Source organism: Chelonoidis abingdonii, chromosome 5, assembly GCF_003597395.2.
Source record: "Chelonoidis abingdonii isolate Lonesome George chromosome 5, CheloAbing_2.0, whole genome shotgun sequence".
NCBI classification, from domain to species: domain Eukaryota; kingdom Metazoa; phylum Chordata; order Testudines; family Testudinidae; genus Chelonoidis; species Chelonoidis abingdonii.
The window spans coordinates 92,797,272-92,818,482 of record NC_133773.1 but is presented as its reverse complement, the minus strand read 5'-3'; the positions used below and the strand labels follow the sequence as shown (position 1 = coordinate 92,818,482).

At 41.5% G+C, this 21,211-nt stretch overlaps 1 protein-coding gene across 2 annotated transcripts in view; it reads left to right on the top strand.

Annotated features, from left to right (window-relative positions):
- The window catches only part of PDGFRA (platelet derived growth factor receptor alpha), a 61,917-nt gene that overhangs the window by 19,359 nt on the left and 21,347 nt on the right, over positions 1-21,211 (top strand). Inside the window, exons 4-12 of one of the 2 annotated variants that reach the window (XM_032774239.2) lie at positions 4,606-4,869; positions 5,036-5,166; positions 6,576-6,747; positions 6,851-7,040; positions 15,809-15,924; positions 17,684-17,810; positions 18,826-19,019; positions 19,534-19,628; positions 19,736-19,868. In XM_032774239.2, coding sequence (XP_032630130.1) covers positions 4,606-4,869; positions 5,036-5,166; positions 6,576-6,747; positions 6,851-7,040; positions 15,809-15,924; positions 17,684-17,810; positions 18,826-19,019; positions 19,534-19,628; positions 19,736-19,868 — 1,422 coding nt within the window. Of the gene's footprint in view, positions 1-4,605; positions 4,870-5,035; positions 5,167-6,575; positions 6,748-6,850; positions 7,041-11,462; positions 11,734-11,899; positions 12,031-13,439; positions 13,612-13,714; positions 13,905-15,808; positions 15,925-17,683; positions 17,811-18,825; positions 19,020-19,533; positions 19,629-19,735; positions 19,869-21,211 lie in introns of those variants that run through there. The other variant, XM_032774238.2, reaches the window with a different exon arrangement.

Below are 21,211 nucleotides of genomic sequence, written 5' to 3'. Positions count from 1 at the left end.
GGAGCGAGTGAAGGACCTGCTGCCGAAGTGCTGCCGGAGACTTGGAACACCAATGAGTACAAGCCCCTGCTGAACCTCAGTGTTGAATAATAGCTGACTGCTTCTCCAAATATAATACATATGTAGGCAATAAGTCAGATTTAATAGTCTTTATTGGATTCTGATATTTATTGCAAAATTGAACTAAGTGCTTTGATGAAGCAGTTTTTACAAGCACTAGTATGAATTGAGGCTAGCAGTTACATTAATTTAATCTCTGTTCTGTTGATATGATGAAAAGCTTGGCAAGAATTTAGACAGTAGCCATGGCAAATGTTACAGAACACCATTGTGGGTAAGGGATTATATAGCTAGTGCCAGTGGCTGGAAACAAAAGAAATGATGTTTTAACAGTTAGCCAGTGAGAAACCACAGTATTTCCATTATTATGCAAACAGGTCTTAAAGTCATTGCCTTTCTTCCTGATGTGTTAAAAGCACTTACATTGGTTAATAAAATTCAAAGACAAGTTTTGTTTTTCCTATTCACAAAGTGTAATGGACAAATCCTCTTTAGAATGCTGGGTGATATAGTCTTACCATTATCTCTCCAGTTATTTTTCTAAGTAAAATAAGTTACATATTTAATCCTGTCTGAAACAGAGAGACAGATTAACCTGAATAGATAATATAGGCTTTAAAAACAGAACTATAAAGTGGAGAAAATGAGCAAAAATAGAAAGGAGATGTAGAGGGGAGGTTTTTGCTAGGGGAAAAACAGCTGTTATTTAGAACATACAGACAGGCCACTCACTGCCCCCTGGGATCCCATGCCTCTCCCCCCCCAAGCCTTGTCACCCCCTGATTCCTCCCCTCCCCAAGCTGCAGTCTGATTCCCCTCCAGCGGCGGCGACTGCTGCTGGGAGACACCTGGGCTCTGTGCAGCTGAAGAGCCAGGTGTCCTTTGCCCGAGTGCTACTTTCCCCCGGTTTGCCACCAGGGGCGGCTCTAGACATTTCACTGCCCCAAGCACTGCGGCATGCCATGGGGGGCACTCTGCCAGTTGCCGGTCCCGTGTTGCCGGTGGACCTCCCGCAGGCGTGCCTGCGGGAGGTCCACCAGAGCCACGGGACCAGCGGACCCTCCGCAGGCAAGCCGCTGAAGGTTGGCTGCCTGCTGCCCTCCCGGCGACCGGCAGAGTGCCTCCCTTGGCATGCCGCCCCACACACGCGCTTGGAGTGCTGGGGTCTGAAGCCGCCCCTGTTTGGCGCGCAGCCCCCTGATTCCTGCCCCCAAGCCTAGTCACTCCCAATTCCTCCCCTCCCAAGCCTAGTCACCCCTGGATTCCTCCCCCCCAGCCTCATCACCCCCCTGATTCCTCCCCTCCGAGTCTCATCTTACCTTGTGACCTCAAATGGAATTTTACAGACACATCAATTTAAACACACTGGGTTAGATAAAACAAGTTTATTAACTACAAAGAGAGAGATTTTAAGTGAATGCAAGTCAGAAATGGTTATAAGGAAAAGATAAGATGCAACTGATGCCTAACTTAAACTATGTTAAATTCAAAGCAAAGTTTTTCTCACCACATGCTGTCAGAAGTCTTACTGACCAAACTTCTTAGGCCAGGACCCCTTTACCAGTTCAATGGTTGCTTCCTGTGTCCCTTCTGGTGTAGTTAAGCAATGAACAGAAAGAAAGAGGAGGGATTCCTCTGGGGTATTTGTCTCTTTTTATAGTGTTAGTCCCCGTCCTGGAAAACATTTCCAGCTGAGATTCTGGAGACAAAAAATCTATGGAGAAGGATGTTCCCTGCTGCTTTTTCTTACCTGTTTGAGGTTTCTTTGTCTACCCTTCCTGCTTGATGACTTTCTTTATTGCTTAAATGCAAAGTAAGCAGAGCGCACATTCCTTTGTTTGAGACAGACAAGTTTGCCAACCTTAGTTTGGAACATGTGTTAAGATCACCATACAGTGGAATCTTATAACTTCACCTACAGTGTTGTCACACATATTTTATCAGGAGAATATGGACTAGCAAAAGAGTTTTCAATTGATACCTTGCAAGGCATACTTTATACAAAGATTATTACAACAGTGGGTAGGGTGTGGACACAGGCGTACATTCTGTCACAGTCGCCTAGACCTGAACCTACTAGATCTGCAAGGCATAAGCATCTTGTAATTTTTCCTTCACTAAAGAGCCAGCTGACACCGTTGGAAAAGTTAATCTTTTTTTTCACCTAATTTTAGAATTTTCAGGAAAATTTGTTTCCACCATGAACTTTTTTTGTTTTGTTCAAAGCAATTCCTTTCCCTACAATAAATTATGAGGGCTGTGGGGGAAAGCAAATTTCTTTCTTAAAACCAGTATGCTTTATGACTGTTACATAAGGATGTAATAGCCATACAAGCAGGAAAAAAACCTAAGTGAAGCCTCTTTCTGTTTTTCATTACGTTTGGAAAGCAAATGTACTGAGTTGGGTGGATATGAGTTCTGTAGTGCTGTGTTTGGATTGTTGTTACAAGGAGCGTGCCAGTGTGTTATAAATCCCATCATTGGAGGGGTTTATACTCCCATTATTAAAATTGATGATGAACCTTGGCTCACAAACTCTTAGGTTTGCGCAGTTATTTGTGTGTTTAGAAGGGGCAGATTATGATCACTTTCAGAGCTGCTGTTTTAAGGTTGGGTATGTTTTGCATTAGATTTTAAACCAAATTTGGATTGGACGGCTATTGGAACTGGGTACATTGTGTTGGTTTTAAAAAATATTGGGGATTTGTTTGCTTTTTTATAGTTGTGCCTCATAATTCGAGAAACCACATGGAACAACCATAGTTAATGACATCTAGGTACCATGGTGATGAGCACATAGAAATACATAGAATTAGATATGTAGCAAGAAATATTTTTAAATAACAATCTAACTAATTTAGCTGAAAACCAATCCAATCAATGTCTTTGGTTTCTAATACTTTTTATTAGAAGAGAGGCAGGGAGAAGATCATTAAAAAGTGTACCCTTGATTACAGGGGCTCTAAGATTACAGTTGAAAAGAAATTAGAATAAAAGAAAGAAGTGATGGGTGACTGTAATGGGGAGACTGGGGTGTTCCCTCACCTTGGATTCCTCTCTACAATCACACGTCTGTGGCAAGTTCAACATCATGTGCTTTATTTATAATGTGCTATACAAACTTTTGTTCCCCATAGCTTAAGGCTTTTACCTTCTCTCCAGACACAGGATGTGAGGGAGGAGAGCTCTCACCTCCCTGATATCAATGACTTCTCTAGCCCTTCCATCCTCTTCCTGTCTCTCTTCACTGTCCTCGGCTGATAAGCTGAATCACCTTGTTAACTGGTTGATCACCTGGCACTTAATCTATTGTCTCATCAATTTGCCCCACGTGGGGACTCTTACACAGTGCACAGAATGGTGAGTCAGCCTTAGGCCGCCTAGCGGTACAGCTGCACAGCTGTACCAATTGCAGCTGTGCTGCTGTAAGATCTCTCGTGTAGCCGCTCTCTGTGGACAGGAGAGCTTGTCCACACCGGTGCTTCCATCAGGAGTGTGTTTTTTCACACCCTTGAGCAAATTAAGTTATACCAACAAAAGTGGTAGTGTAGATAGGTCCGTGGGCTATTCATGCTCTATCACAGTGGTTTACACCAGTGAAAGCCAGGACATTTATTCTAAGCAGCCTAATCTCCTTTTTGTGTCTGTCAGTTAATGTAGATCCAAAATACAAACAAAGGCCCCTGAGCTGGAAAATGGGACTTTTAGGTCCAAATTCTACCCTGAAGGTTTTGCTGGAAATTGTTTTCAGTGGGGTTGCATAACAAAAGGCAGAGTTCAGCCCTTCAATTTTGTTTTATCCCGCAGGAATGGGCAACAATTTTCACACCTAAACATTAGTGGTTTTCTGGCTTTTTGCCTTTTCCCTGTGAATAACATATTAGGAAACCTCCACTAGATCCACATCCAGGAGTGGCGCCAGGGTTTTTGGTGCCCTAGGCAGGGATCCTTCCGCGCCCCTGGTCGTTGGCAGCAATTCTGCGGCAGGAGGGTCCTTTTGCGCTCCCAGTCTTCGGGGCACTTTGGCGGCGGGTCCCGGAGCGAGTGAAGGACCCGCCGCAGAATTGCCGCCGAAGACCCGAAGCGCAGAAGGACCCCCTGCCGCCGAATTGCCACTGAGGATGGCAAAATGCCACCCCCCCAAATGCTGGTGCCCTAGGCGACCACCTGGGTTGCCTAAATGGAAGTGCCGGCCCTGTCCACATCTAAAGGAAATAATAACACTTCTCTTTTTCCTGGAGGTCTTAAACTTCCCAGTTTGGTACATTTCTGTTACATAGGATCCTCGCTACTAGTTGGACTACTGAGATGTCTTCTTACATGTCTCATCAGATGGCAAATGTCATTATGGTGAGAGTGTGTCGACTCTGTATGTGACTTTAACATAGCTGTGGTTTTACATATGATAAAGGAAATTGCTGGAAAAGTAAAGAAACAAAATATATTCATTTCTATCAAGGTGCATAATTATCTGCTGATGTCTCCATTCTTGTACTAGGGACACCTTAAAATGATATAATATAAAAATACTTATCTTTTTTACAGATCCAGATATGCCCTTCGTTCCTCTACTACCAGAGGATCAATTCATCCTAGTAGAAGATGGTGATTCCACCATTATCCCTTGTCGTACAAGTGACCCTAATGCTCAAGTAGCTTTAGTTGACAGTGAAGCCAAGGTCGTATATGCCTTTTATGACAGCAAACAAGGCTTTCTGGGAAATTTTCCTGCAGGCTCATACACGTGCCAAACAACTGTTAAAGAAGTGGAGTTCAAGTCAGATCAGTTTTTCATCTACATTTTGAAAGGTACTCTTTTTCAGTTTTTAAAGGAGAGTAAAAATATTGAGCCTTATTCTCTTCTTGCTTACGCCATAATTGCGTAAATGAAATTGGAATCTAGTCCTTGAAGTCCACCATTCATATACTGCATGTGGTTTTTAAACTTGATGCACTCTCTTTCTTTTTCCCTCAGCTACTTCAGAGCTGCCAGTTGAGATTGAGGTCCTTAAAACTGTATATAAAACAGGCGAAACGATTGTTGTAACTTGTGTGGTCTTTGACAACGAGGTGGTTAATTTACAGTGGAATTATCCAGGGAAAGCGGTAAATATCTCATTTGGTTTCTGCATAATTGTAGTTATCAGTTGGTGAGGAATATGGGGGTGTGAAGGGGTCAGCTCTTCACTGTTAGAATGAGGACAGAGGAAGAGAGAAAATAGAACCATTTCTTTTATTTTCAGGTTATCACTATAGAAAATCAGTATCAAGTGTTAGAATTCATTATTAGTAAGTATGCAAAGCATTCAAGGGACATGAGGGGTAACTGGGAGCATAAGAAGTTATCAGGGAGTGGGACTGTAGCGTTGAAGGAATAAAATCTCTGCGAATTTGTGCTCTAGAAAGCCTGATGGAACAAAGACGGAATATTCTGGAAATGTGTCCAGATATCTGCATATAACACTAGTGGTGAAGCGAATCTGACTCTAAAAATGACTCTCTTCAAATCATAGTCTCAGAAGGGCTGATTTTTCTCAGTTAAACTGGTGTAAATGAGGAGTAACTCAGTTAAAGTCAGTGGAGTTACACGAATGAAAACCTGTTGTGAGAGGAGAATCAGTCCCAAATTCTCATAACATGTGTTCTGAAGTGAAGGTTTCTCTTCAGTGAAATCCCGTTTATAGTCAGTGCTCCACATATAATGCAATTGTGCTGCTGTGTAAAAGATCTGATAATTGTGGGGTATTGTAAAGTTGCAGAATAATTGTGACCTAGAAATGCAGCTTTAATTTAAAAAAATTTAAGAGCCTGAAAAAAAAAATTACTTCATATAGGAAGGTTTAATTTTATTTTCAGTTTTACAAATTCAAAACCTCACTCTCTTGCCAATCATTCTAGTTTCACACAATCCCCAACATATTTTTGGTTCCCATCCCTGAATATGCAGGTGCTGTCTTCCGTTTGGAACATTTTTATTCTCAAGTGAACACCACCATCACCCCCTGCCCTTGCCAATGAATTATTCTCTGAATTAGCACACACCGAATATAGGAACTGGGAAATGGCATAATCTGTCAGGAAAAGGTATTAAGAATTCACCTCGCCTTGTGGGAACTGATCAAAAAATATTCAGGACCAAAATCAACAGCATCACCACCAGAGTCAAAGGATAGAATCTCTTAGCTTGCTTTAGCACTAAAATGCTCTTTTAGGCTCTCCACCTAATTTTTAGATGGTACGTTACTCCAAATGCACAACATATGCCATTTTTAACCTACTCATCCTTTGGTAGTTGTCTCCAAAACTGTGTATTCTTATGGGCACACCTGCTGCATCCATGTCTGAAAATTTGTCCCTAACTACTTGAGCCATTCCTTTTGAATAAGGAATTTGGACCATATAGCAGTAACTCTTTCATTGCTCTCCTTCAAATGGAATCTTAATTCTTTTATACTGTATTTATTTCCTGCAGTTGGGTTATTTAAATAAGATTTTTTTCTCTCTCCAAAATACAGAAAGAAAAAGGTGTGATAAAAGTTGATGACATTAAAGTTCCATCCCAGAAGCTGGTTTACACTTTGACCATTCCTGAGGCTTCAGTGAAAGATTCTGGGGATTATGAATGTATGGCCCGACATGCAACCAAGGAGGTTAAAGAAAATAAGAGAGTAGTCATCACAGTTCATGGTACAGTCCAATTCTAGTGTCCAAAAATTGTTAGCATGCTAGCAAATACCATGTTTGAAATAAAGTGAGTAGCATTATTTATGTGAATCTGTATCATTTACAGATAAAGGATTCATTCGTCTGGACCCCCAATTTAGCCCTTTGGAAGCTGTCAATTTACATGAGGACAAAAATTTTGTAGTGAATGTGCAGGCGTACCCAGCTCCAAAAATGTTCTGGCTGAAGGACAATGTGTCTCTGACTGAGAATCTTACAGAGATTGTTACCAGTTCAAACAAGATCAATGAGACAAGGTAAAGAAAGGTTTTGCCAAGGTGACAATCTGAATTTCTCTTCCAAAATCTTATGATTTCATTTTATCAAATCTATGCCTAGAATTTGGTGAGAAAAAACAAGACATTATATACAACCTTATCTTCCTTGCCTTGCTATAGCCTTTCATCATCCCCTCCTCTTTGACATCCTGTCCTCCGTGGACTTCCATGTCACTGTCCACTCTTGATTCTCTTCTTGCCTTACCTAGTGTTCTTTAAATGTCTCCTTTGGGAGCATTGCATTTCCGCTCCTCCTCTTTATTGGAATCTGTCAAGGCTCTTTCTTTTCACCCATCCTCTTCTCCTTTATACCCTATACTTCAGTAGCCTCACTCTTTTACATAATTTTAACTATTATCTCTCTGGTGGCAATTCTCAGATATTATTCTCCTATTATGGTTCATTCTCATATCTCTCACTGTGTCTCTGATAGCTCAGCTTGGATGGCTTACAGTCAACTCAAGCTTATCAAACCAAACCAAGCTCATAATTTTTCCTTCACACATTGTGCCCTTATTTCATTTTCCATTGCAGTTGACAATGTTATAATTTTTCTGTCATTTAGAAACATAACCTGGGCAGCATCTTTGATTCATTCTTCCTCTTTCCCTCCGCATTCTACTGCTGCTTCCTACATAACATTCATAGATTCAAAAGCCAGAAAGGACCATTGTGTTCATCTCATCTGATCTCCTGTATAGCAGAAGCCATAGAACTTCCCCAAAATAATTCCTAGAGCAGATCTTTTAGAAAAACATCCAATCTTAATTTAAAAATTGTCAGTAATAGCGAATCCACCATGACCCTTTGTAAATTGTCCCAGTGGCTAATTACTCTCATTGTTGAACATTTACACCTTATTTCCTGTCAGGGCTGGCAACTTGTAAGGGGCGGCCAATTTTCGGGTGGTGGGGTGGGTTTTTTTTTTTTTTTTTTTTTGNGAAGGTTGGCTGCCTGCTGCCCTCCCGGCGACCGGCAGAGTGCCTCCCTTGGCATGCCGCCCCACACACGCGCTTGGAGTGCTGGGGTCTGAAGCCGCCCCTGTTTGGCGCGCAGCCCCCTGATTCCTGCCCCCAAGCCTAGTCACTCCCAATTCCTCCCCTCCCAAGCCTAGTCACCCCTGGATTCCTCCCCCCCAGCCTCATCACCCCCCTGATTCCTCCCCTCCGAGTCTCATCTTACCTTGTGACCTCAAATGGAATTTTACAGACACATCAATTTAAACACACTGGGTTAGATAAAACAAGTTTATTAACTACAAAGAGAGAGATTTTAAGTGAATGCAAGTCAGAAATGGTTATAAGGAAAAGATAAGATGCAACTGATGCCTAACTTAAACTATGTTAAATTCAAAGCAAAGTTTTTCTCACCACATGCTGTCAGAAGTCTTACTGACCAAACTTCTTAGGCCAGGACCCCTTTACCAGTTCAATGGTTGCTTCCTGTGTCCCTTCTGGTGTAGTTAAGCAATGAACAGAAAGAAAGAGGAGGGATTCCTCTGGGGTATTTGTCTCTTTTTATAGTGTTAGTCCCCGTCCTGGAAAACATTTCCAGCTGAGATTCTGGAGACAAAAAATCTATGGAGAAGGATGTTCCCTGCTGCTTTTTCTTACCTGTTTGAGGTTTCTTTGTCTACCCTTCCTGCTTGATGACTTTCTTTATTGCTTAAATGCAAAGTAAGCAGAGCGCACATTCCTTTGTTTGAGACAGACAAGTTTGCCAACCTTAGTTTGGAACATGTGTTAAGATCACCATACAGTGGAATCTTATAACTTCACCTACAGTGTTGTCACACATATTTTATCAGGAGAATATGGACTAGCAAAAGAGTTTTCAATTGATACCTTGCAAGGCATACTTTATACAAAGATTATTACAACAGTGGGTAGGGTGTGGACACAGGCGTACATTCTGTCACAGTCGCCTAGACCTGAACCTACTAGATCTGCAAGGCATAAGCATCTTGTAATTTTTCCTTCACTAAAGAGCCAGCTGACACCGTTGGAAAAGTTAATCTTTTTTTTCACCTAATTTTAGAATTTTCAGGAAAATTTGTTTCCACCATGAACTTTTTTTGTTTTGTTCAAAGCAATTCCTTTCCCTACAATAAATTATGAGGGCTGTGGGGGAAAGCAAATTTCTTTCTTAAAACCAGTATGCTTTATGACTGTTACATAAGGATGTAATAGCCATACAAGCAGGAAAAAAACCTAAGTGAAGCCTCTTTCTGTTTTTCATTACGTTTGGAAAGCAAATGTACTGAGTTGGGTGGATATGAGTTCTGTAGTGCTGTGTTTGGATTGTTGTTACAAGGAGCGTGCCAGTGTGTTATAAATCCCATCATTGGAGGGGTTTATACTCCCATTATTAAAATTGATGATGAACCTTGGCTCACAAACTCTTAGGTTTGCGCAGTTATTTGTGTGTTTAGAAGGGGCAGATTATGATCACTTTCAGAGCTGCTGTTTTAAGGTTGGGTATGTTTTGCATTAGATTTTAAACCAAATTTGGATTGGACGGCTATTGGAACTGGGTACATTGTGTTGGTTTTAAAAAATATTGGGGATTTGTTTGCTTTTTTATAGTTGTGCCTCATAATTCGAGAAACCACATGGAACAACCATAGTTAATGACATCTAGGTACCATGGTGATGAGCACATAGAAATACATAGAATTAGATATGTAGCAAGAAATATTTTTAAATAACAATCTAACTAATTTAGCTGAAAACCAATCCAATCAATGTCTTTGGTTTCTAATACTTTTTATTAGAAGAGAGGCAGGGAGAAGATCATTAAAAAGTGTACCCTTGATTACAGGGGCTCTAAGATTACAGTTGAAAAGAAATTAGAATAAAAGAAAGAAGTGATGGGTGACTGTAATGGGGAGACTGGGGTGTTCCCTCACCTTGGATTCCTCTCTACAATCACACGTCTGTGGCAAGTTCAACATCATGTGCTTTATTTATAATGTGCTATACAAACTTTTGTTCCCCATAGCTTAAGGCTTTTACCTTCTCTCCAGACACAGGATGTGAGGGAGGAGAGCTCTCACCTCCCTGATATCAATGACTTCTCTAGCCCTTCCATCCTCTTCCTGTCTCTCTTCACTGTCCTCGGCTGATAAGCTGAATCACCTTGTTAACTGGTTGATCACCTGGCACTTAATCTATTGTCTCATCAATTTGCCCCACGTGGGGACTCTTACACAGTGCACAGAATGGTGAGTCAGCCTTAGGCCGCCTAGCGGTACAGCTGCACAGCTGTACCAATTGCAGCTGTGCTGCTGTAAGATCTCTCGTGTAGCCGCTCTCTGTGGACAGGAGAGCTTGTCCACACCGGTGCTTCCATCAGGAGTGTGTTTTTTCACACCCTTGAGCAAATTAAGTTATACCAACAAAAGTGGTAGTGTAGATAGGTCCGTGGGCTATTCATGCTCTATCACAGTGGTTTACACCAGTGAAAGCCAGGACATTTATTCTAAGCAGCCTAATCTCCTTTTTGTGTCTGTCAGTTAATGTAGATCCAAAATACAAACAAAGGCCCCTGAGCTGGAAAATGGGACTTTTAGGTCCAAATTCTACCCTGAAGGTTTTGCTGGAAATTGTTTTCAGTGGGGTTGCATAACAAAAGGCAGAGTTCAGCCCTTCAATTTTGTTTTATCCCGCAGGAATGGGCAACAATTTTCACACCTAAACATTAGTGGTTTTCTGGCTTTTTGCCTTTTCCCTGTGAATAACATATTAGGAAACCTCCACTAGATCCACATCCAGGAGTGGCGCCAGGGTTTTTGGTGCCCTAGGCAGGGATCCTTCCGCGCCCCTGGTCGTTGGCAGCAATTCTGCGGCAGGAGGGTCCTTTTGCGCTCCCAGTCTTCGGGGCACTTTGGCGGCGGGTCCCGGAGCGAGTGAAGGACCCGCCGCAGAATTGCCGCCGAAGACCCGAAGCGCAGAAGGACCCCCTGCCGCCGAATTGCCACTGAGGATGGCAAAATGCCACCCCCCCAAATGCTGGTGCCCTAGGCGACCACCTGGGTTGCCTAAATGGAAGTGCCGGCCCTGTCCACATCTAAAGGAAATAATAACACTTCTCTTTTTCCTGGAGGTCTTAAACTTCCCAGTTTGGTACATTTCTGTTACATAGGATCCTCGCTACTAGTTGGACTACTGAGATGTCTTCTTACATGTCTCATCAGATGGCAAATGTCATTATGGTGAGAGTGTGTCGACTCTGTATGTGACTTTAACATAGCTGTGGTTTTACATATGATAAAGGAAATTGCTGGAAAAGTAAAGAAACAAAATATATTCATTTCTATCAAGGTGCATAATTATCTGCTGATGTCTCCATTCTTGTACTAGGGACACCTTAAAATGATATAATATAAAAATACTTATCTTTTTTACAGATCCAGATATGCCCTTCGTTCCTCTACTACCAGAGGATCAATTCATCCTAGTAGAAGATGGTGATTCCACCATTATCCCTTGTCGTACAAGTGACCCTAATGCTCAAGTAGCTTTAGTTGACAGTGAAGCCAAGGTCGTATATGCCTTTTATGACAGCAAACAAGGCTTTCTGGGAAATTTTCCTGCAGGCTCATACACGTGCCAAACAACTGTTAAAGAAGTGGAGTTCAAGTCAGATCAGTTTTTCATCTACATTTTGAAAGGTACTCTTTTTCAGTTTTTAAAGGAGAGTAAAAATATTGAGCCTTATTCTCTTCTTGCTTACGCCATAATTGCGTAAATGAAATTGGAATCTAGTCCTTGAAGTCCACCATTCATATACTGCATGTGGTTTTTAAACTTGATGCACTCTCTTTCTTTTTCCCTCAGCTACTTCAGAGCTGCCAGTTGAGATTGAGGTCCTTAAAACTGTATATAAAACAGGCGAAACGATTGTTGTAACTTGTGTGGTCTTTGACAACGAGGTGGTTAATTTACAGTGGAATTATCCAGGGAAAGCGGTAAATATCTCATTTGGTTTCTGCATAATTGTAGTTATCAGTTGGTGAGGAATATGGGGGTGTGAAGGGGTCAGCTCTTCACTGTTAGAATGAGGACAGAGGAAGAGAGAAAATAGAACCATTTCTTTTATTTTCAGGTTATCACTATAGAAAATCAGTATCAAGTGTTAGAATTCATTATTAGTAAGTATGCAAAGCATTCAAGGGACATGAGGGGTAACTGGGAGCATAAGAAGTTATCAGGGAGTGGGACTGTAGCGTTGAAGGAATAAAATCTCTGCGAATTTGTGCTCTAGAAAGCCTGATGGAACAAAGACGGAATATTCTGGAAATGTGTCCAGATATCTGCATATAACACTAGTGGTGAAGCGAATCTGACTCTAAAAATGACTCTCTTCAAATCATAGTCTCAGAAGGGCTGATTTTTCTCAGTTAAACTGGTGTAAATGAGGAGTAACTCAGTTAAAGTCAGTGGAGTTACACGAATGAAAACCTGTTGTGAGAGGAGAATCAGTCCCAAATTCTCATAACATGTGTTCTGAAGTGAAGGTTTCTCTTCAGTGAAATCCCGTTTATAGTCAGTGCTCCACATATAATGCAATTGTGCTGCTGTGTAAAAGATCTGATAATTGTGGGGTATTGTAAAGTTGCAGAATAATTGTGACCTAGAAATGCAGCTTTAATTTAAAAAAATTTAAGAGCCTGAAAAAAAAAATTACTTCATATAGGAAGGTTTAATTTTATTTTCAGTTTTACAAATTCAAAACCTCACTCTCTTGCCAATCATTCTAGTTTCACACAATCCCCAACATATTTTTGGTTCCCATCCCTGAATATGCAGGTGCTGTCTTCCGTTTGGAACATTTTTATTCTCAAGTGAACACCACCATCACCCCCTGCCCTTGCCAATGAATTATTCTCTGAATTAGCACACACCGAATATAGGAACTGGGAAATGGCATAATCTGTCAGGAAAAGGTATTAAGAATTCACCTCGCCTTGTGGGAACTGATCAAAAAATATTCAGGACCAAAATCAACAGCATCACCACCAGAGTCAAAGGATAGAATCTCTTAGCTTGCTTTAGCACTAAAATGCTCTTTTAGGCTCTCCACCTAATTTTTAGATGGTACGTTACTCCAAATGCACAACATATGCCATTTTTAACCTACTCATCCTTTGGTAGTTGTCTCCAAAACTGTGTATTCTTATGGGCACACCTGCTGCATCCATGTCTGAAAATTTGTCCCTAACTACTTGAGCCATTCCTTTTGAATAAGGAATTTGGACCATATAGCAGTAACTCTTTCATTGCTCTCCTTCAAATGGAATCTTAATTCTTTTATACTGTATTTATTTCCTGCAGTTGGGTTATTTAAATAAGATTTTTTTCTCTCTCCAAAATACAGAAAGAAAAAGGTGTGATAAAAGTTGATGACATTAAAGTTCCATCCCAGAAGCTGGTTTACACTTTGACCATTCCTGAGGCTTCAGTGAAAGATTCTGGGGATTATGAATGTATGGCCCGACATGCAACCAAGGAGGTTAAAGAAAATAAGAGAGTAGTCATCACAGTTCATGGTACAGTCCAATTCTAGTGTCCAAAAATTGTTAGCATGCTAGCAAATACCATGTTTGAAATAAAGTGAGTAGCATTATTTATGTGAATCTGTATCATTTACAGATAAAGGATTCATTCGTCTGGACCCCCAATTTAGCCCTTTGGAAGCTGTCAATTTACATGAGGACAAAAATTTTGTAGTGAATGTGCAGGCGTACCCAGCTCCAAAAATGTTCTGGCTGAAGGACAATGTGTCTCTGACTGAGAATCTTACAGAGATTGTTACCAGTTCAAACAAGATCAATGAGACAAGGTAAAGAAAGGTTTTGCCAAGGTGACAATCTGAATTTCTCTTCCAAAATCTTATGATTTCATTTTATCAAATCTATGCCTAGAATTTGGTGAGAAAAAACAAGACATTATATACAACCTTATCTTCCTTGCCTTGCTATAGCCTTTCATCATCCCCTCCTCTTTGACATCCTGTCCTCCGTGGACTTCCATGTCACTGTCCACTCTTGATTCTCTTCTTGCCTTACCTAGTGTTCTTTAAATGTCTCCTTTGGGAGCATTGCATTTCCGCTCCTCCTCTTTATTGGAATCTGTCAAGGCTCTTTCTTTTCACCCATCCTCTTCTCCTTTATACCCTATACTTCAGTAGCCTCACTCTTTTACATAATTTTAACTATTATCTCTCTGGTGGCAATTCTCAGATATTATTCTCCTATTATGGTTCATTCTCATATCTCTCACTGTGTCTCTGATAGCTCAGCTTGGATGGCTTACAGTCAACTCAAGCTTATCAAACCAAACCAAGCTCATAATTTTTCCTTCACACATTGTGCCCTTATTTCATTTTCCATTGCAGTTGACAATGTTATAATTTTTCTGTCATTTAGAAACATAACCTGGGCAGCATCTTTGATTCATTCTTCCTCTTTCCCTCCGCATTCTACTGCTGCTTCCTACATAACATTCATAGATTCAAAAGCCAGAAAGGACCATTGTGTTCATCTCATCTGATCTCCTGTATAGCAGAAGCCATAGAACTTCCCCAAAATAATTCCTAGAGCAGATCTTTTAGAAAAACATCCAATCTTAATTTAAAAATTGTCAGTAATAGCGAATCCACCATGACCCTTTGTAAATTGTCCCAGTGGCTAATTACTCTCATTGTTGAACATTTACACCTTATTTCCTGTCAGGGCTGGCAACTTGTAAGGGGCGGCCAATTTTCGGGTGGTGGGGTGGGTTTTTTTTTTTTTTTTTTTGGTTCGGTGGGGCGGCGCTCGGGTTTTTTTTTTTTGTTTCAGCGGGGTGGTGCTGGAGGGGTTGTTTTGACAGGGCGGAGCTCAGGTTGGGTTGTTAGGGTGGGGCGGTGCTGGGGAGGTTGTTACGGTGGAGCAGCACTTTTTTTTGCTTGGGGCGGCCAAAAAGTTAGAGCTGGCCCTGTTTCCTGTCTGAATTTGTCTAGCTTTAACTTCCAACCGTTGGATCATGTTATATGTTTCTCTGCTAGATTAAAGAGCCCACTATTAAATATTTGTTCCACATGTAGATATTTATAGACTATCATAAAGTCACCCCTTAACTTTCTCTTCGTTGAGCTCAATAGATTGACCTCTTTGACTCTATCACTGTAAGATGTGTTTACAATCTTTTAATCATTCTTGAAGCTTTTCTCTGAACCCTCTGCAATTGATCAATGTCCCTCTTGAATTGTTTATATCAGAACTAGATACTTTATTCCAGCAGCAGCCAAATTTATAAAAAAAATCTCCCTCATTTTCCATCCTATCAGCTAATTCACTTGTCAAACTTGTGATCATCTGCCATCTTGACTGCTGAAACCTTCTCCAATCTTACTACAGTCCTGTCTTCTGGATACTATCCTGGCCCCTCTCCAGTCTTTCCAAAATGCTGCTCCCAAAATAATCTCTTGGTCATCATTTTGATCACATCAATGCTCTTTCCAAATCCTTGCCAGGTAAAATAATGCTTGCTTGCTTTTCACCTGAGAGAATTAATTAACATTTCAACAGCACTCTGACGAGAAGAGCACTATAGAAATGCAAAGTATTAGTACATTATACCCACCATATACCTACATTAAATATATAAATTTTCTACTAAAAATTGCTTGGTTTTTTTAATGATTTGGATTAATTTATTTTATGTTTTATAAAATAATATGTACAAAATCTCTTGTTTCTATAGGGTCCAAAGTATATTAAAACTGATTCGGGCCAAGGAAGAAGACAGTGGAGATTATACTTTGGTTGCTGAAAATGGAGAAGAGACTAAAAGCTATACTTTCTCATTGCTAATACAAGGTAAGCATATTAAGAACCCTGTTGGACTGGGCAGAGGTAGCTGTAGACAGCAAAGACTTAAGTCCATTTAAACACCAGGTGTCCTGCTAACCTACAGACATGCTAGAATGAAAGGCCTGGAAGCCAGGAATGGTTGTGTTCTTTCCTTTGATGAATACTGACTTTGACTTCTTCAGTGGCCTTCTCTGCCTAGCCTGAGTTACTCCATCTGCAAAATGGGGAGGCCATTTATTAAGCTACTTCACAAGGGATTGCTTGAAAAGACGAAGAGTGCCAAGTGCTATGATTTCAGCAGCAAATTAGTTTGGCTGCTTCCCTGCCATGTCGCTTACTAGCACAATACTAGCTGATTGGCTGGAGCTGGATTGGTGTTTTCCAAGAGTAGTTCCTACTGGGTATGTCAATTGTACTGACTGGTCACTCAGGTAAGACCCTTAGGAACAACAGATCACCTTTTGCCACTCCACACTTACACAGTTTATCATCCTCTGCAGAAGAAGCACATTGTGGAAACAATATTTCCAGTATTGCCAATCCCAAAAGTTCAAAATAATGAGTCAGATCTGCCAAAATCTTGAGTTTACTTGTGGCTTTTTTGTCTATCTTTTGATTTTTGAACTCTCCCTTCCATAGCAGTGTTTGTGTGACAGTTACAGTGTGGCCAACTCTCCCAAATTCATAAAGTGAGGTGACTCTGGTCCCCTCCGCAGGAGTTCTCACTGGCTGTCTGATGGTGTGGAGCTTCCAGCTTCTCTCCAGATCCCAACATTCTAACTAATTACATCAGTCCCACATCTGCCCATCTGTCAGCCCAGCAATTAATTACCTCCCAGCCGCCACCACATGAGTTCTGCCCCTTATCCAGTTCCCACATCAATTCTGTCTCCCCCCAGCCCAACGCTTGCTGTTCCCCAAGCCTCACCTCTTCTCCTTTTGCAGCTCCAGAGGTTTTTTACCCCATCCTCCACCCTCTGCCCCTGTCCAGGCTGGGTGTTGCATGGATGTTGAGGGGAAGGGGGAAGGAGCAGAGAGTAACCTGACCCAATTTTGACAAGGAGGGAAGGGAGAAATGAGCAGAGCCACCCTGAGGTGCTAGGTGCTTTCTGCTCCCTCCTCCTGTGAAAATGGTATCAGCTTCTCCCTCTCTTCCCTCCCCTACATGAAACGTCCTCTTGGCTCCTGAGCGGCCAAGCTCTGGCTGCTTCCTGCAGGTGTTCCCATGTTACAAATAAGTAATAGTAATAGGGATATTGCTGAATGGCTGAGTTCTGGGAGGTGGGTGGGAGGGGGAGTCCTCTGGTTTTCTCTATATTTTTCATCTTTACTCTCCCTGTGCTCGCAAATGAGTCTGAGTAGGGAAGGATAAGGTTTCCACTGCATCCAGTCAGGGACATCCAAATTGCCACCCAGCTGGTGTCTCTCAGGAGCAATGTGAGGCTCTCATGCTCTCTGTATGCCCCAGGACCAAGCATACCCCTTCCACAGCACCCCCTTCTGTGACTGTGCTGTAGCCTGGGCCCTGTTCTCTCCCACAGGATATAAGTAACTTTCATCAAAGTCAGTCTGAGTTATTCATATCCTTCAGGGGAAAATCATGCTCTGGAGAACAAGCAAAAAGCTTAGGACCCAGACTTGGATTCCCTGAGGCTGCTGGCCAGGCAAATGACAGCAATTTTAAATGTCTGTCTTGTTTCATTTGTAATTCTACCCCAACTAAAAGGGAGAAAATTCTAACATGCTCTTTTTAATTCACTTCTAGTTTCAGCTTCAATTCTAGACCTGGTGGATAAGCACCAGGGCTCTGGAGGGGGACAGACGGTCCAATGCTTGGCAAAAGGGACGCCTTTCCCTGATGTGGAATGGCTGATTTGCAAGGACACTAAAAAGTAAGAAAAACAGATGTGCCTTTATCTCCAAATGTGAACGTTTTCCCTTGACCAACATAATTTAAGCTCGTGACACACATTCCTTATCAGCCCTCTGGAAACTATGATTCTGGTTTGTCTTGCAAAAGTGACAACTTGTTTATGCTTTATCAGCATACGGATGGGGTGGGGGTTAATATCATTCCTACTGATTTTGTCCTGTAGAACACGTGCAGTGTATCTGTTTAACAGGTTTCTCTGAGATGTGGTATCTAATTAGTGATGAGTGAGCCTCAGGGAAGTTCAGATGAGCAAGTCAGATGCTTATCCACATATCTTTTGAGGCTTTCCTGCCATCTCCTGGACAGACTCACCTATCCCATTACCCTTTCACACTCCCACATCCACCCTTCTTCCTGCAACTTAGCCCACTGTAGATAATAATATTTTTTTACATTCAAAGTGCTTTAGAAATGTTAACTAATTAATCCCCTCACATTTGTTGATCTAGTTCCAGGGTCACCCCTTCTCCCACTCCTCTGCAGACAATCGAACAAGGAGACAACAAACCTAATGGGGCCCAGCAGCCCTGGTAACCTCAGATACTTTCTGTTGTCGTTATACCCACATTTCACCCTACTGTATGGGATTTCCCCCTCTCTTCTATCCCAAAGAGATTTGTGGAGCACTGGGGCTTCAGAGGCCAGCCATGAATTCTAGGGTGTAATGAGAAAGCGCCGGAGCAATGCGAAGTTTGGACTAACAACAGTGGGCTGCCAGGACTGCTGGGCTCCATTACTGGTGCTTCAAAGGTGGTAGTGCTGGTAGGGATCAGAAATTCATTGCCTCTAGCAGTAGGGGAGCCAGAGGATTGTTAGGAAGTGGGTACATACTTAAACATCTTTGGTCCTTAAAATAATTATTGCCAGAGAAAGTGAGTAGGGAAAGGGTGCTTAGGGTGATCCTCACTTTGTTTACACTTGCTCATCCATACATAAATCTGATGTCTATATTCATGGATATTCTATTTCTGCAGATGCAGTAATGATACCTCATGGATGCTTCTGACTAACAACATCTCAGATATACACATGGAGGCTCATCAGGTTGATAAGGACCAAGTGGAAAGCCAGGTGACCTTCCAAAAGGTAGAAGAAACCCTGGTAGTACGGTGCATGGCGAGGAACACTCTTGGTGCCGTTACTCGGGAACTGAAGCTTGTGGCTCCTAGTGAGTTAACTTTGTCACTCCTGAGAGATTTAAATAGCCATTTCAAACTCCCCCTCAAATAAACCCAATCAAATCTGGAAATAATTATGCAGTGTGAATGTCTAATAGGTAAAACACCAGCTCTTTGAAAGTAAATAATGATGAAAACAGATTTGGCAGCTCTTCCCCAGACATTTGAGCAAGAGCCATTCTCCAAGTCTTAATTCTGAATCCATCTTTCCCATATTATGTGGTTCCATGATCCATCTTTTCATTTTAGTTACTAATGGCCATGGAAGTATCTTCCAGGCAACCACTGTTGTTATTTCTGAAATAGGAAGGCAAGGTTATTATAGGCAGTGAATGACTTAATGTCCCCTGCCTCTGGAGACTGCACTTTTCACATCTGCAGTACACAAGAACTTTGATGGCAAAGGAGGTGGGAGTCCTACTGTCACCTACAAACTTGGGCCTCTGTCACATTCCTCTGCATTCAGAAGGCAAATCTAAACTGAGGCCTTTTCTTTTACTACAGCATTGCGATCAGAGTTAACTGTGGCTGCAGCAGTCCTAGTGTTAATAGTGATTGTGATTACTTCACTGATTGTCCTGGTCATCATATGGAAACAGGTAACTTAAAATATGTGATTTCTATACTGAATTGAATTAGTGACCTGACCCATTCTTAAATCAGGCATGAACCTGACAATTTATGTTTAATTTATTGTGCACGGCAGAAACCAAGGTATGAGATAAGATGGAGAGTCATTGAGTCTATCAGCCCTGATGGCCATGAGTACATTTATGTGGATCCAATGCAACTGCCCTATGATTCGAGATGGGAGTTTCCTAGAGATGGATTAGTACTTGGTAAGAACTTTGAGAGCCTCTTCTTTTGTAGAGATAAGATGTTGATTTAATGCATGTGGGGAATCAGAGCTCTTGACCTGCACTCATTGGGTGAGCTCTGTGAAGAGCCAAACTGTGGTAGATAAAGTCTGTTTATAGAGAAAGAACTTTCTATGTTGCTAAATGGAATGATCAGACCACGGCAATTCTATGCTATCCAGTATTAATAAATTTCTTAACCTGGTATAAAAACAAAACCAGAAAGGTCTTGCAAAACATCTAGAAATCAGAATGCCCTGGCAACTATATAAGTACTACTGCCCTGTACTGGACAGAAGCTCAGACATACCCAAGTGTGCTTGATTATGTCACCCTATAGTGTCTGGACCATAGACCATATAAACCCTAATACTATTAAAGTTCATGGAAAATTCTCCTTTAGTGGCATTGGTAGGAGCTTTGGATTTGGGAACAGAAAGTCCAAGGACAACTGTGAATCTCTGTGGCCATGGTTGGCAATAGAGCTGATAACCATTATGTTCTGTGCTGCTGCAGAATTGTTACAAAATTATTAACAATCAATCAATCAAACAAACAAACAAACAAGCAAACAGATTTTTCTTGGAAAATTATTCTGAATACAAGAAAAATACATCTACCTACCTACCTATCTTAGCTCCTTGATTTTCCTCTGAAATCCTCTTCTCTCTCCTTTTTCTGTCACATCACCATCCTCCCTGACACCCAGACTTGAAAGCTGAGGCCATGTTTGACTTCTACCATTCCTTCACCTCTCACATCCAATCTTATTCCATAATATTTCTGAGATCCAAATTTTTCTCTTTCCAGACAGCAAAGCTCTTTTCTGTCTTGATTACTGTAAACTCTTTGTCTCTGGCCTTTCTTCTCTTCACATGGCTCCCCTCAAGATCTTACAAAACTATCACTGTCTCTTTCAGTCTTTCCTTTGGCTATCCCTGCTTCAGTGCCTCAAGTTCAAGCTCCTTGTCCTTGCCTTCAAGGACTGTGGAACTGTCCCTCCCTACTTACCTGCCTGTGTCTCTCCTCATCCTACCCATTGACCACTCTTCTCTACCAGAGATATCTGCCTTGAGCCCCATACTTTAATGTCTCCTGTATACCTCTTCCACCCTGTTTTCACACTGTTTCACACATAGTGCCTTCCCCAAAAGGTTTGTCAGGCCATTAGCCTCTCTTTCCCTCCCTAAATTCCTGTCTTACCATTCATTTCTGCTGAGATGCCCACAAGAAGTGAGTCAGCAATGGCCTTTTTATTTTATTAGACATTTATAGTTCTATGTGTAGAGACCCAATGTAATCTGGAAGTAGTTATGCAGTTTTAT